General features: G+C 36.4%; 2 protein-coding genes across 2 annotated transcripts in view; one reads left to right on the forward strand and one right to left on the reverse strand.

Moving 5' to 3' along the window:
- Positions 1 to 2,192: 2,192 nt before the first annotated feature.
- The window catches only part of LOC120067381 (E4 SUMO-protein ligase PIAL2), a 57,692-nt gene continuing 42,821 nt past the window's right edge, over positions 2,193 to 17,063 (reverse strand). The window contains exons 2-12 of the mRNA XM_039018951.1: positions 15,126 to 15,248; positions 14,949 to 15,020; positions 14,494 to 14,561; positions 14,341 to 14,389; positions 14,168 to 14,252; positions 13,972 to 14,073; positions 13,729 to 13,780; positions 5,062 to 5,113; positions 4,651 to 4,767; positions 3,699 to 4,556; positions 2,193 to 3,257 (exon numbers count right to left, since the gene is read on the reverse strand). Coding sequence (XP_038874879.1) covers positions 2,595 to 3,257; positions 3,699 to 4,556; positions 4,651 to 4,767; positions 5,062 to 5,113; positions 13,729 to 13,780; positions 13,972 to 14,073; positions 14,168 to 14,252; positions 14,341 to 14,389; positions 14,494 to 14,561; positions 14,949 to 15,020; positions 15,126 to 15,248 — 2,241 coding nt within the window. The 3' untranslated portion in view covers positions 2,193 to 2,594. The remainder of the gene's footprint in view (positions 3,258 to 3,698; positions 4,557 to 4,650; positions 4,768 to 5,061; positions 5,114 to 13,728; positions 13,781 to 13,971; positions 14,074 to 14,167; positions 14,253 to 14,340; positions 14,390 to 14,493; positions 14,562 to 14,948; positions 15,021 to 15,125; positions 15,249 to 17,063) is intronic.
- LOC120068266 lies at positions 5,120 to 8,179 on the forward strand. The gene is made up of 2 exons (XM_039019983.1): positions 5,120 to 7,806; positions 7,923 to 8,179. The coding sequence occupies exon 1, from the start codon at positions 6,435 to 6,437 to the stop codon at positions 7,266 to 7,268; it is 834 nt and encodes a 277-aa protein (XP_038875911.1). The 5' UTR covers positions 5,120 to 6,434; the 3' UTR covers positions 7,269 to 7,806; positions 7,923 to 8,179.

Here is a 17,063-nt window from a genome sequence, read left to right on the forward strand (position 1 = left end):
TGAAAGTGAAAATTACTTTTAGCACTCCAAAATTACCTAAAAGTTAGGCCAAACATGCCGTAAAAATAAAAAAATAAGACCTTTAACTTTCTTTGCCAAATTCCTGAGATTGGAATGGCAAATTCAAACTGGTAATTTCCAAAATAATTTTGAGTAAACAAATCAAACAGGTAACTTGGAGACAGAGTTGACAGTTCATTTTGCACTGAGTTATTTTGTTTTTCATTGTATTATATTTCTATCACATGAAAATATTTGTTTACTTCCATTACTGGAAGGTTGGTATGTTAATTTTACTTTTTGTTTGAATGAACAATGCTAAAATGATGTGGATTTGAGAGAGTGGCATGATATGCTTGCATGAAGCCATGAAGGCATGAATGATGGAGTAAGTAGAAGTTAAATAAATTATCAACTTCAAGAGCACAATTGAAAAGTCGTAAAACTTATAAATTAAATAGATGTGATAATCAAAATTTAGAGACTAGATATGAAAATCAAATCTAATTAACAAAGAATACACAAATATTAAATTTCAAAAAACTTCCAAACTTTAGGCTCCATTTGAAATTGCTCTAGTTTTAAAAATAATTGTTGGTAACTGTACTTTTAAAAAAAAAATCAACTATTATAAAAAAACAAATTGGCATTTGGTAAATTTCAATTTTAAACATAAAAAAACAGATGACAACGTTTGACAAGTACAAATAAGATTTGCTCTAGTTTAGCTATAATGATCGAACCGGACATTATTTAATTATTTAATTATTATTTTTTGATATATTAAATTGTTATGAGTTATTTATTTAGAATTTTGTATTTTAAATTACCAATTATATTTTACCTAAAAAAAGTACAAACTACATCTTGCCATTTTCTTATATTATATGAAAAAAATTAAAAATAATTGTTGTATAAAATAATTGTAATGAACAAATTTTATTTGAATTTAAGTAAAAAAAAAGAGTGAAATCCATAGGAAAAGAGAAATATTATAGGAAAAAATCATTTATTGTTAAAAAGTGTCAAATTATTCGGAAATCTAAAAGAGAAAGCTAGTTTTAAGCCGATTTTGAAAACCATAAGATTTAAAAACCAATTTTATATAAATTTTTAAAAAATGTAAATTACCAAACGGGTAAAACAGATTAAATAGATTTTTGACACAACTAACTCAATGTTAAACGCAACTTTAGCCTATTTGATGACAATTAGAAGATGATTTAGAGTATTATCTTTAGACCCAAATATGAATTCTATTTTATGATTTTAAATTTACAAAGTTGAAACAAATGTGTTTGGTAAATTTGCCTTTTAAAAATTGTTTCTAGATGCTGTATTCTAAATAGTGAAAACTCTGGTAAGAACAATTTTATATTTTAAACATATCCTCATTTTGAATATGTTAAGAAGATAAAAACTTTGACAAATATAGGTTTTCACATTTTTATGACATCATGGTCATTGACACAATTTTATATCAATTGAATTAAATTTAATTTTCCTATTACATATGTTCATATATTAATTAATAATAGTTTATATTTAACATAAAATTTAGTTGGTAATAAATATATTATCAATTACATTGTGAACAATTATTTAAATTTGAATCTAATTTCTAAACATGCTACATACATTTAAACTTAAAAACATTAAATACAATTATATTTTCATTGATTTTCTAGTTCTCAAATTTCTATTTTTAGAACACTAACGAATAACCCTTAATATCTAGTGGCTTAAAAAAGCACAGCTAAATCCTTTAAATATCTTGTAAAATATTGTAAGTTATGATATTTAGTTTTGTAGGTACAATTTTATATTATATATTGAGTTGAAGATTCGAACCGCAATTTTTTTTTGTTGAAGTTATGTTTGAATCTCCCACCCCACGGTTGATCTCTAAATAAATAATAATAATAAACAAATATGTCCAATCTCATCATGGTTTCTATTCAAATTGGTCAAAAATGCAGGTAAACATCAAGAAAAGAAAGAAAACAACGATATCTAACAAATAGATGGTTTTCATTCTTTAAAAATGTACAGCCTATAGATAGTTAAAAGAGGCAAACTAATCTCAACAGAGACTAGGAAGCAAAATGAATATGGGTCCGGTAGATTACAATTTTAAGTTTATAATGGTGTTAGAAAAACATAGATTACCAGCAGCTTCCAAGATAGCGGGATTAGAAATTTCAACTAAACCTTCTAGTTAGAGATCAGAGTTCTATATTTTTCATTGTGCAACTATTCATGCAAAGCGTCTCCATGACCCAATTTCCCTGTTAAAAATTTCTTTCACGGATTCAGAGCTAAAATTTGTTTGCAACGATGCGGGGGGAAACTTAACAAACCTATTTGAAGTTCACCACACAGGACAGGTTGTATAAAACAAGGGTACCTACTAGCTAATTACAAGGAAAACTTTACAACTGACCTGCAGTGGACAAAATTTGGCATGGTATAATGAATAAATACCTCAGGTAGAAGTTTTTTACTAACTTGATAAAAGGAGCCATAGGAAACGGAAGAGCACCTGTACATCCAGTCAATGTTTGTAAGAGCAAGAAATTCTTCAACATGTAATATTATGTTCTTGGAACGTGTGTATCCAATCCATTGGACCTTTGGGCCTGCGTGGATGGAGTATTGGGTTGAGTAGGTGTCAAATGAGATGGCGGTCGAGCAGACTGTGCAGCTTGAGTTGGCTGAATAATTACACCATAAGTATCAGAATAAGCTCGACCGGAAATACTGCCACGCATTCGACCTGCGGGCTGCCAGTTCTGTTCTGCTGACAGATCTACCGAACCCGCAGCCATGGCAACAGACTGAGACATTCCTCCAACATTTCTCAGCTCCCCAGCTGGTCTCCTAAGCCCATCAGGAGTAGTTTGGAGAGAATGGGGGGATCTGGAAGTTTGATTTTGAAATGACATGCCTGAAGATTGTCTCATCATCTCAGCTCGCTGGGAAGCAGCCATCATTCTTGCATGTTGACTATTAGGTGTTACTGCTGTATAAGCAGATCCACCATATCCACCTCCTACTTGACTCATAGGTCTTGAGAATGGCAAAGATGGACGGACAATGCTTGAGTTCTGATTCCGGAGGTGGGACATCCTCAAATTGAGAGCTTGCTGAAGGTGAGAATTTTGGAAATCTGTTAATAGCCCCGTGGATGACCTTAGACCAGTCGATGCTTGAACAGATTGAACAGAAGTGAAAGAACGATCTTGAGGATCGCGGTTCTGTCAGTTTAAGTAGAAAATTAAAGGTTAATGTACATAGTAAAATAATAGAGTATGCATATAATATCATCTCGAAGATCTGTAGAACACAAATGATGAATGAAAAACAAAAAGTGGGCCCTCTCCGTAGGCCATTGATCAAATAATTTCAATCAATTGCCCTGAACTATAAAAGTAAACTGATATTCCCAAGGAGTTGGTCCAATGAGAAAGGCCTAATACTTTAAAAATGTGTTGCTTTTCATGTAATTCTTGAGGTCACTCAATGAGGAAAACAAATATTTCATCCTAAATCGTGTTAGAAAACTTATGTTCACCTGGCACAGATCTCCAAGATTTAAACGTAATAAAAGTAAACACATCCAAGAGTCGCGTTCATTGGAAAGAAAAACATCAAATAGATTACCACACGAAGACCATGGAAACAAAATAAAATAGTACCTGCATGGTTTGTGGGTGGTGAAATGAAGCTAGGTTTGTTGCATGATGTGAATCTCCATGATGTCTCGAAAATTGTTGTCTCCTTTCTAAATCACGAGATACCGTATTTAAACCATCTCTGATATTCGGAATGCTTTGTCCAACTTGAGGAGCAGAGGAAATGATTGGAGTTCTTGAACTAAACTGCTGGCCTGCTGCTTGGGACTGAGCAGGAAGGGCTTGAACTGCAATTGGCGTCCTGCTTACAGGTCTTGATATTGATGTTATCCTCCCATACTGATTATTTTCATTTGAATTCGAAACTTGAATCTGCAAATTATTTTGATCGAAGAATGCAGGAGATGAAAAGTTGGCATGCGCTGGAACCCCCACACCATGATTAAGAACAGGTGGGACAACATCAGTCAAGACTGTAGATTGCATAACACCAGCAAAACCAGGTGGATGCGTGCTATTACCCATTGGAGCATCTGGCCCAGAACTTGAGGTCAAAATCCCATCGGTAACTATTCCAGACCAAAAGTCATCATCCAAGACAGCAGCAAGATTTTGATTCAAGCTATTCATGTTCATTCCAGATGATATATCTACACTCGAAGAAACCGGTTGGTTTTTATTACTAAGACAAGGTTTCATGTCTTCAGTCTCCAAATTGCAGATGTCCATATCATCATCAACCTCAGTAAGATCTAACACATCAGGAGGGGCAGTAGACTCTTCTTGTGCCCTTTCGTTCTGATGGGTAAGAGCATCATCCAATGGCCGACCATCCCCATAATCATTTTCAAGGATGGCCTTCCATGATCCATCTGCCGAGATAATCACTTCAGTAACGTTCTCACCCACTTCTCTAATGACCTAACGGAAATACAATGGATTAATTGAATGGAATAAAGCAACAAAAATTTGCAAATACACAATAAAATTAGAAAAGGCCGATCACTGCACTTGCCTTCAACATATTTTGATCAACACGAATATCCAAAAAGCAAATATACTGATTACAATGTGGACAGCGCCAGGATGGTCGTCTTGAATTTATGTCAATGAAGTTGCCGAAATCAAAGCACTGCAGCAGACACAAAGAAGACACTGATATTAAACCTAAAGAAAACTTACTAAGATGTCATATAACATACAGTAAATTTATATGAACTACAAGACTGTCTAACTATATATAAAAATAAATAAATAAGAGTACACATGTCAAGGGCCAAGGCGCATGCTACAGTTGCCTTGGCACAAAATATTGGTGCCCCGTTTTCTTGACAGAAAAGATAAGTATCTGAAAAAGATTTGTAATGATCATGCTAGATTCGAGGTACATCAACACCTTTCAGATGCCATGACTGGGAATGCTCACCTGAAGATGTTTACAAGAACGACCTTTCACAGGAACCTTGATTCGGGTATAGCTGTTTTATATTGAGGACAGGATGAAACAATCACCAAGTCAATAATTGAGTAACATAAAAACTGAAAATTATCATAAACTTCATCTGGTGTTTGACATGTGTAAGAGAGAAGTGGCTTATATATAAATGTATGTATATATTCAAGTAACAAGAAACTAGTACTTTGTCATACATAAGATATGATAGCGTCTGAGACCTCGTCCTTTTTATTTTTTTTATAAGAAACAGATAAATGCATTAAACCAAGAAAGAAAGGAACAGCCTAAGGGTGGGGGTTGAGGAAACCCCCCACAAAAATGAAATCAAACAAGAAGAGCCCTCCAATTGTTTAAAATCATAAGGAGGCTATAATTACAAAAGAATTTGGTGTACACAAGAGGCCGTGTTCTGAACCTGGCCCAAAAAGAATCAAAAGAGGTAAACTTATCATCAAACAACCTACTCCGCTCCTCCTTATAACCAATCTAAGATTTGAATTTCCCTTGAGTTGATGGATGGGGGGAAATTGGTTGATGTGGAGAAGAAAAAAAAACATGCAAGCAGTAAACAAATTCAATACTGATGATCCAAGTGGATGCCTTACTGTTAAAGAAAACATGTACTAGTTATGACAGATTCTCCCAACCAGGCCTAGGGAATCGCATATTCATCAAGTCCTTGGTCTCTACTTTCCGAAACTCAGTTCTATTCTTAGTTCTATGCCTGTGTAAATGGAAATGCCCATTTTCAAATTATATGCTATCAGATCTTTTGGCCAAAAGGAGGTTATTTTGCAATCCACCTTTGGCTTCGGGGTCTGCCCCTCTTTTATATATTTCATTCATCAATGAAATATCTTTTTCTTTTTAAAAGAAAAGAAAATCAAATAATGAACTAGTAAATCAAATCATGTAATTTATTAAAATCAGATTGTATATCATGGTAAATTAAGGTCATAAAATATATTTAACTTTCATTTTGAATTATTTATCCACCATAAGGTTCAAATTTAATCTGATTAACATTTTAAGTCATATATCAATTAATATTACACAATCATTCCCACATGTAGTCGAGGTGTTAAATTCTTTTTTTAATAGATTATGATGGTTCCTTTCATTTGGTTCATAATTTAGATTTTTTAGCTATATATATATATATATTAGTGATATATAATTTAATTTACCTCTACTCATTAGCTTAAGTTTTTGGGTCAATTGGTGATTTAACATGGTATCAGAACAGATGGTCCAAGGAGGTCTTGTATTCAAGCCCTTGCATTGTTCTTGTAAACATCTTAACTCAGTTTAATACAAAGATCGCACACTAGCCGCTCGTGTCCATGCAAATCTCACGCTCACCGTTTGCTATTGCTTCCAAATCGACAGCCGCACGTCCTCCCGAGCCAGTCTCGCACCAGTCAGCCGCCAATCCTTCCGCCGGCACAGTACCTGGCCGTGTAGCTTCGAGCAGCAATGCCAAGGTGTTTGGGCAGTACCCGGTTGAATCTTCTGAGCGGTTTTTTGGTTCCTTCCAGCAACAAGGGTCTATCCCAAACGTGTATCCGGTTCAGCCTCGGTATCGAGTGGGTGACTCTATGGGTGACAGTTCTATTCCCGGTTCCTATGAAAAGAAACAGTCAAGATCAGAGACCCATGGGGAACTCCAACAGCAATTGGCAAGCCTTCAACAACAAATGGCAGTTCTTGGTTCAAAACTGAAGGGCCATGAGTCTTCCAGTCTTCCAATCTATTCAGAAAACCCGATAACAGTGTTCCCTACTCTACCTACTGCTAATTTGTTAACTAGTACTTTGGGAAACTCTGCAGGAATGATCATAGGTGAGAAGTTGAATGGCCAAAACTACTTCTCTTGGTCTCAAACGATTAAAATGGTCCTTGAAGGGCGCCATAGATTTGGGTACTTAACTAGAGAAATACTGCAACCGAGCCCTGGAGATCCCCAAGAGCGGGTCTGGAAGACAGAAGATTCTTTACTTCGGTCAATGCTGATAAGCAGCATGGACCTCAAATTGGGAAACTCCTGTTATATTCAGCCACTGCACGGGATATCTGGGATGCGGTCCGTAGGTTATATTCTAGAAGACAGAATGCATCTCGCCTATATACTTTACGTAAACAGGTTCATGAGTGCAAGCAAGGGAGCATGGATGTAACATCCTATTTCAACAAAATGTCTTTGTTATGCAAGAAATGGATCTATGTCAGGAGATCATCTGGAACTGCCCGCATGACGGTATTCAGTACTCAGAAGATAGAAGAGGTTGATCGTGTGTATGATTTTCTTGCAGGATTGCACCCCAAATTTGATACGGTTCGGAGTCAAATACTAGGGTAGAAACCAATACCGTCCCTCATAGAGGTCTGTTCAGAGGTTCGATTGGAAGAGGATAGATCGAGTGCAATGAATGAGTCTGGGGTTACCACTGTAGAGTCAGCTGCCTTCACCCTTTGGATCTGATGGTGACAAACAAAATAGCAAAACACCCCCAGTATGTGAGCATTGCAAAAAACAGTGGCACACGAATGATCAGTGTTGGAAATTGCATGGCCGACCTCCCAATGGTAAACGTCGCCCCCCAAATGACAAGTCAAAATCTAGGCGTGCTATGATGAGTGAATCAGTTGAGGGGGCCACACAACCTCAGGTACAACCTCAGACACAATCTCCAGTAACCAACCCAGGTGATTCAGGTACCATAGGGATCGAAAATATGGGCGTGCTATAGTGAGTGAATCAGTTGATGAGGCCACACAACCTCAGGTACAACCTCAGACACAACCTCCAGTAACCAACCCAGGTGATTCAGGTACCATAGGGATCGGAACAGTTGCTCAATCAGTTAACCCTCAATCTTTTAGTTTCCTCGTTGAAGGGAATGAGTTATGGATTCTGGATTCAGGAGCGACCAATCACTTGACTGGCTCATTGGATCGATTCCTCTCGTATTATTCGAGTGCTGGAAATGAGAGGATTTTTCGTATTGCGGATGGGTCCTTCGTTCATGTTGCTGGAAAATGCAGATTGTCACCATTTCAGGAATTAGTTCTACAAAATGTCCTAGTCCTACATCTGTCTCTTATACACATCTAGATGTGTATAAGAGACAGCAAGGGAGCACCAAGAAGAGGTGTTGAGATGAGCGATATCAAATTTGAGGGGGCTAAGAGATACTTTATCATGAAACACTCTTTGATTCCTTTCAAACCCTTTCCTTCTATTTAAAATTCCTAACAAATGTCATATCTAATTACTCATATGTCCCTTTTAATCGCCCTACTAATATTCCACTAATTATCCCAATATATTCCTAACTAGAGGCCTTACATGTAGCCTTCAAATTGCTTGGACATGGAGCATCACGAAGAGGCATTCCTACGAGCAAATTCAAACTGATCCATCCAGCCAAAGGGTTGATCATGAAACACCCTTTGATTTCTTTCAAAACACAACTCAAACAGCAATGCCTTGACTGCGTTGATCCAGATCAATCAAATTTCTATTGAAATGTGGTCTTATAAAGAGCTGTTGCACATTTCCTCTAAAATAATTACTAATCACCCCTGAAATGTTGAAGATAGTGAATAATTTCCACCAGCAGTTTACGGAATATGGGCAAGTGGAGAAGAGATATTGTAGATCTTCTCTGTGCTGTTTACACAAAGGGCAAATGGAGGGGGATAAACAACTAGAAGGCAACTTATGTTGCATTATTTAGGAAACATTTAGGTGACCAAAAACCATTATCCACATGCGAATGTTGATACACATTGGGCAATTGGACTTCCATAACGCTTAATAAGACAACTTGTCCAAAGGGGAAGAGGGAGATAAATGTGCCAAGAGAGATTTTACTGAAAAAATTCCACTTCCTTCTAATGACCACGATCTTCTATCAAAGGCTTCTATCACTTTCCTAGCTGAAATTTTGCAAGCAATCCCTGATACTCAAAAATTTCCTCCTCCTTAAGCAGGTGATTGACCAAGAAGCCAAAGAACTTCCCAATAATCAGCTACCGATCCTTTTAGAAGTCAAGCTACTTTATAGAGTCTTGGGTACCAAATATTAAAAGGGACCACACCTTCCCATGTATCTAACCAAAAAGCAATCGGATTGCCATTTCCAAGTTTAAATGTAGCCAAAACATCCATCTTCTGCCAAGTTCTAGAGATACTTATCCAAGGACTTCTCAAGCTTCTTCCAACTTTACCCGCATGCCAATTGAAGGAGTCTTTACCATGGATGCTTCTAACTACCTGACACCCTAGTGAATTTTCTTCTTCAATTTATCTCCAACCCCACTTGGCTAAGAGAGCCAAGTTCTTTGCCTTAAAGCCCCCCCAAACCGAGGCCTCCATCAGCTTGAGACCTTGTGACAAGATCCCACTTCACCAAATGGTTAATCTAGCTACCATTATGGCCTTCCCAAAAGAAATTACGTAATATTCTTTCCAAGGTCGATATGACAGTTTCTGGCATTAAGAAAGTTGACATGTAATAAGTGGGAAGGTTGGATAACACTGATTTACACAAGGTAGCTCTCCCTCCTCTAGATAGATTGAATCTCCTCCATTTGTCTAGTTTAGCATGAATTCTATCTACTAAAAGTTGAATCTCCTCCATTTGTCTAGTTTAGCGTACAGGTTGCCAAAAAGAAACCTGTTTAGGGCATCCCCCAATGGTAAACCAAGGTAAAGGAGAGGTAGATGATCAGCTTTGCAATTGAAACTTGCAGCATTGGGCAGTAACTCATTCTCATCCACATTCACAACACACAAGGCTGATTTTTTCCGGTTCACTTTCTGACTTGAACACCATTCAAACAAATTCAGTTTACTTTAGTTTTGCAAGCATATTACAGTAAATTTGCAAAATATCGATGTGTCGTATGCGAATTGAAGGACAAAAACATGCGTCTTCTCTTTTCCCACCACAAACCCTTCGAATAGTCCATTTTGATGAAGTTTATCCACAAAGAGCCCCCAAGACTTCGCTAACTAGAAGAAATAGGAAAGGCGAGAGGGGATCACCTTGCCTAATTCCCCTTGATGCAAAAATTCTTCCTCTCAGTCTACCGTTAATGAAAATTGAATATCTAGGGTTCTTGACACAACCCATTATCCACTTGATCCATTTCTGATCAAACTTTTTATTCAACAAAATCTTCTCTAAAAAGTCTCAATCTACGTGGTCAAAAGCTTTGTCAAGATCTAGTTTGAGAATAATCCTTTCTTCTTTTTAACTCAATACTCCATTACTTCATTAGCTATTAAAATTGGATCCAAGATTTGTCTCCCCTCTATAAAGACATTTTAGGTTGGAGCAATAATAGAAGGCATGACTTTTTTTAATCTTTCAGCAAGAACCTTGCAAGTTAAGTTAGTGAGGCCGATTGGCCGGAAATCCTTAACAGCAATGGCATTCTCCTTCTTTTGAGCTAAACAAATGAAGTTTTCCTAGATACATGCATTTAGTCTTCCATTCTTGTAGAAACCTTCAAATAAAGATTGGAAATTCTGCTTCACTAAATCCCAAAACTTTAGGAGAAATTCTACTGTGCAACCATCTGAAACTGGAGCTTTACTCTTACCAAGTGCCTTCAAAGCCGACTTAGTTTCTACCTCTGAAAATCTAGCTGTAAGAATAGCATTCTGGTTTGAGGTAATACATGGCCACTCAAAGTTCAATGGGATGTGACGAGATCCGGGCATTCGAGCGTATAAGTGCTCATAGAATCCCAAAATTAAACTTTCGGTCTCTCCAAATGATTTGGTTGGCACTCCTTGGTCATTCACCAATTCAGTAATTAAATTTCTTCTCTTTTTAGCTGCAAGAAACCAATGAAAAAAGCTGGTATTTTTGTCTCCCAACCTTATCCAATTTAGCTTGCTTTTTTTGCATTAAACTTAATTCCTCCCGTCTGTATAAAGACATCAATTCAGCCTTCAAAGATGTTCTAAAATCATTTTCAAGGTCAGAAAAGTGGACTGATTCAGCCAAGGCATCCCATTTTTCAATTTCTTTCAACTCCTCTTCCTTTCCTTTTTGCAACTCCCGGAAATCAGCAAACCAAGCTTTATTTGCAATTTTCACCTTTCTCATTTTAGCACTAAGAACAAAACCAGCCCACTCAATAGAATGACAACTTCTCCAAGCTCTTTCAATGGCTTGGAGCATTCCTTATTTAGCAACCAGCTATTGCAAATCAAATAGGGGAGGGACCCCAACGAAAAGAACCAGCTTCGAGTACAAGAGGGAAATGATCTGAAAATAAGCGAGCTTGCCGGTTGTCTCTAGTGTTTCAAACTCTTCATCCCAACCTTCAGTAAAGAAAAACCGATCAATTAGTGACCTTGCAATAGAGCTGCCTTCTCAGGACCAAGTAAACCTGCCATTGGAAAGAGGAATTTTCAATAGTTTAGCTTGATCAATAAAATTGTTAAACTTTCACATATCTTTGGTGATTCTTCCAATAGGAAAACGTTCATGAGCCCATCTAGTGATGTTGAAATCTCCTCCAATGCATCGTGCTTCTAAACAATACTATAAAGGGATACTAGCTCAGGCCATACATATTTTCTCTCCTTCCTTTAAGGGTTTCAGTGACCATAAGCTTGCTCTTGTTCCATATTATCAATCAAAAGTTATCAATACAAGAAGACAATCCCTCTATTTATAGAGAATTGGAAAACAAATTGATCCTAATCTTAATTAATTAAAGAAACTAATCCAAATCCTAATCAATCAAGGAAACTAATCATAATCCTCATCATTGATTTGACCAAGATACCTTGATTTACCCTTAATCTACTACATCATTCTATCCCTTCCAAAAAAACTTGTCATCGAGTTTTAAAAAGAAATGCATATTATTAAAAAAATAATAATAATAAATAAAGACCCTCAACATTAAAATATACTAAAAACATAAAATAAATAAAAAAAGTAATCATCTTCCAAGCCAATTGAGTCCAAATAATAGTGTGCCTTGAGGAGAAAATTGCTAACTTGAATAAAAGAAGCTCCCAGACGTCCAAAATTGAAAATGGATTGAGTTTATTGTTTAAATGGCCTTTGTTGATTTGTAGTCGGGCTTAGTTGAATTAAGGAAAAAAGTGATAAGACCCAAAGTTGGGTCCGATTGCATGGGTCATGAGGTCAAAATGAAGGGAGTTGGGTTGGAATGTGTAGATTACGAGTAAAAAAAAATACCAAAATAAAACGATTCAGGTTGGATGGGTATTGTGTCGAAAAAGGCGCATATTTTTCCTTCTCGTCTTCTTCTTCTTCGCAAGCAACAACACTACCTTGGATCGCAACTTTTTCTTTTGCCTTGTCGAGGACTACAAATAGGGTTTTAGGTGTCATCATCCCATCTTCTTGTTTCTTGCTCGTGATTTCGTCAATACATAGGTTGTGCAACCTTGAGTTAGGATTTTCTTTTTCAATTGACTTTTCTTCTTCGTCGCCCACGGCGTCCTTCACACTCGAGTCCTAGATCTCAACATATTTTCTTACCACTCTCACACTCAAGTCTCAAATCTTCTAGATTTTCTGTTTCATTTGTTTCTTGCTTGGTTTCATAGCTTCGGCTAGGCTCTTGAATTTCATGTTACTCTCAATATTTGCAATTCTAGCCTTTTCGAATTCCTTGTCGTCTTCTTGAAGATTGTTCCAAATTTTGCGATCATTGTTTTCAAGATACCACGAACATTGGTCATTCACTCTTTTTCTAATTTCTTCAAGTGCTCCAAGATTGACGTAGGATACACGCAACTACTTTGTTAGGTTCAAGATAATTGTAGTAGGAAGTGTCAGGTGTTCTTGAATAGGCTTCCACCTTTCTTGGTCATTTTTCATAACTGTGAAAGTACTTTCTAGATTTGGACATTCTTCTAGCATCGTAGAACGTCATTCTTGGACCATTCTTCAAATTTCTTTTTGTTCTTGAATTTATAGGGTTCCTCTTAATTAGGTGTGTATCGTTCAGCAACGAACACAGCCCACAAAGCTCCCTCTTATGATTTGCACTGCCAAGAGTTTCTCGATCTTCCACCAATGGCAGCCAAGGTTGGCCCAAGCATTCTCTCTAATACCAAATTCATGTAGCCTAAAGGATAAAGAAGAAAAATCAAAGTATTAATCTAAGAAGACAATTCCTCTATTTATAAAGAATTAAGACGGAAACTAATCCTAATCCTAATTAATCAAAGAAACTAATCCATTCCTGATCTTAATCAATCAAGGAAACTAAGCCTAATTTTAAAATTTGACCAAGATGCCCTAATTTACCCTTATCCAACTAATCACTCCATCACTCCACACTCTTTATACGATATAGCATATCCATGAACATTTAAATCGATGCTTCCACAACGATGAAAATCAATAAATTTTATATGTAACAGATCAGTGACGGAACAGTTAAAGCCTGTACTAATTATCTCACACATCATATCAGAAGGAATATATAAATTAATGCACTAATAAATTATATAATTAGCAGAATTATAAAAATAGCATACTAATAAATTATGAAAATAGCATACTAATAAATTAAAGCACTGCAGTTGCTGGAAGTATCAGAATTGTATGCAGAAACTGTCTATAGAACCTTATGGGGCAATTAAGGGATATTCGTGATGGACCCTCGATTATGTCAGAATCTGTAAACAAAAATAGAATTATATTATACAAAGCACTAGGTTACTAACATTCAGAACTATAGCATAAAGAAATGTGAATATATTTAGGCCAGACCATCCTAACTGAATAACGAATTATAATGATAAATAAATAGAATACACAACAAAGAACAAAAGAAGTTTCCACCTGCCCTTCATGATTGTAGCTGTACCTGAATCCACAGTAGAAACAACTGGCTGTATATAATCTTGCAGAACAGAGGACTCAGGTGATGGTGCGGTACCCATGGTGGCAACTGCTATAACATAATGACCTAAACAAAGATTAAAGGCCCTTTTAGGGGTATATTCTAAAGACTAAAATAATAAATACAAGATGCTTAACTTTGGGATTAGACCTCAACTTACCATTGAAGCTACCAATTGCTTGGAGAAGATTTGATCCTAATTTAAGCATATGAGTTATATTTGTTGGAAGTTGTGGTCCAGTATCCTTTATTAAAAAAAGAAAGGATGCTGGTAAGAAGATACAATTAATAGAAGTCTTGTACAAATCGTTTTTTGAGTGCATCTAAACTAACCATGTAGACATTTGTCCTTCCGTTGACTCCCTTCCCATTGACAAGGAAGCTATACATAAAACAAATGATAATTAAAAAAAAGGAATTAATTTAGCATAGAGATAATTGAAGTTAATTCCATCTTAAAGGGAGGGATTTACGTATTAGACATACTTAACTTGTGGAGGACTGATTATGCATGCAGACGTCTCAGTATTATCTTTTTGAGCAACAAACAGTCGCTGCAATGGGAGATCAATTAGCAAACACAGAATTTGAGATAAAGAATACCGGTTTAACTACATTTATCAATAAGAATAAGAAATATTTGAAGTTTGATGGAGTTATCACTGACGTACTATAAACAAGCAATATTGGCCAATAAGCTTCTCTATTCTCATTCTACTAAAGGGTAATACATTGGTTACATCCATTTGAATCCCAAAAACTCCAGTATATGTTATTCGGCTCAAAGGTATATCCCATTCCACAATTCACACAAATAAGGTGCCTCTTCATGTAGACCAACAGTCAAATGAAAGAACACAAGCTACTAAATACGTAGTTTAAAAAAACTTGTTACAAAAATTTCCCAGTTCCACTAGTCTCTGAAATACATAGGAACTTACTATTTTCTCCTGCGGTTCATATTGGATTGTCTTTACAATATTGAAATCAATAGCAAATACTCCATATCCAGGCTAGCACAGGGAAAACGTAATGTCATTGGGTATCCAAGAAATAAATTTAATAGTCAAAAAGAACTCTTTTAAAGGAAAGAGTTCAGCAGAGAGACAAGTACCCACCTTAACTTCTACAGATGCAAGAATCTGACCCAGCTTCAAGCGAGGAAAATATCTGGGTGCACATGCAAATAAAAAGAAACATTTCAAAATAATCAACTCAAATTTAGCATTCCCAAGAAACTGCTGGGATTAATGCCAGCTGGGGGTATATTAGTGATTAAACGGTATGTCTGTTGGTGATTGATGGTAATAAATAATTTGAGTTATAAAAAGTGGGGGAGGCATATTTTGGAATAGTCTCTTTTGGAGAGAACTAAGGCTCTAGTGTCTAGTAAGCATTTTTATTCTCTTTTGACAGTACAATACATCTGAACCCCTATATAATTCATTGATGATTTTCTTTTAAGTTTGGGTTCCTAAAAATTGGTACCAGAATAATTATTTCTTGAGAACTGATTCTACGTTTGGAAGAATATTTTAAGAAATGAGAAATATTCTGCAGAAGATCATGAATGAGTTCGTAGCAATTATATTGAAGAAAAAAACGAGACCATATTGAAACTCAAGGCTACGGAAAAGGGGCAAAGGCAGTGGGAAGCCATCCAACTGTATACTACTTGCCTAACGACAAGTTCGGAAGAAATTTTCCTACTGACCACCATTAAAGAATAAAGAATTGACAGTTATTTATTCTTTTCAAAGTAAAGAAAGGAAAAGGAAAAAACTTTCTTCACTCTCCTTTTTGTAATCTTCTCACCTAGTTGTCAAAAACATAATGGTCTGTAGAAAATTCTCACTCACTGGGAGAAGGTATGTATTACTTCATCCAAGTTCATCAAAAAGAATGATTAAACAGGAAATCGAGCAAAGGAGACCATCGGGACGTTCCGGATGTTATTTGGGTCAAAACAGAGCATTTAGCAGCAACCGAGAGGCGAAAAGAAAAGACTGAGCTCAAGGCAGCCTGGCACCAGGCACGGCACATTTCCAGTAGGCACCCAAATGGTGCAGCGCCGCGGCACTCTCCTATGGCTGCGGCAAGGCCGATTCATGGGCAAAGGATCATGGAGTGCCGCAACACTCACTAGGCGTTGCAGCACTGCACTCCGGCAAGGGGACATAGCATCGCGGCGCCAGCACGTCTTTTTTATAAATATCAGCCTCGATTTTAGGGTTGAGAGACTGGAAAATCAGAGGAGGTAGCCACCAGCTTGTTTTTCTTCTTTCTTTTTCATCTTATAGCTTAGGATTTCATTATTTTGGGTTGTAGTTTATGGATTGGATGGTCCCTGTCATCTCAATCTTGTCTATGGACCGAAGAGGCAAGTTTTTCTAGTTTTTGGGAGCAAGAACTTATGTAACTTTTGTGAGACTTCTTTTAAATGGTTATGCATTTAGATTTATGGCTCTTTGAATCTCGAATAATCTAGATGTATGTTCTTGAATGGATTGACACTCCTCCCCTTGAATGTATGTCTTAGCTAAAGATTTTTAGCTTGTGTGTCCTTTCTTGTTCATCTAGCTAAAATCTCGTAAGTAGCAAGGGTTAATTGTGTGAATGATAAGGAATGTAGGCTATCCATAGACCTTTAGTTGTATGCTTAACCTAGATTCAAAGATAACTTGATTAATCAATTAGGCAATCCAATTGACTTAATCACAAATAGAACCCTAGAACTTAATGCAAATGGTTTTAATTCTATATGGACGCTATCGAACCCAATAGGACCAAATCATTTAGTTTGATTAGGGCTTAGCTTTAATTAATAACTAGGGCATTTGCTTGGTTAAAACCAACAAAATGGCTGCTTGTAGCATTGATAAGTTGGTCAAGTCAAGTAGATCGTGGTGCAACCATAAATCAATTGTATGTTCAACTAAGAGAGGTCAATCAAAAATTGCATAAGAATGCCTCTTGCTCCTAGAACTAGAATCTCCAGTCATGGATTACATTTACCCACATTGCTTTTATTTTCATGCACGATATCACTCTATTCA

This window comes from Benincasa hispida, chromosome 12, assembly GCF_009727055.1.
Source record: "Benincasa hispida cultivar B227 chromosome 12, ASM972705v1, whole genome shotgun sequence".
In the NCBI taxonomy this organism is placed as follows: domain Eukaryota; kingdom Viridiplantae; phylum Streptophyta; class Magnoliopsida; order Cucurbitales; family Cucurbitaceae; genus Benincasa; species Benincasa hispida.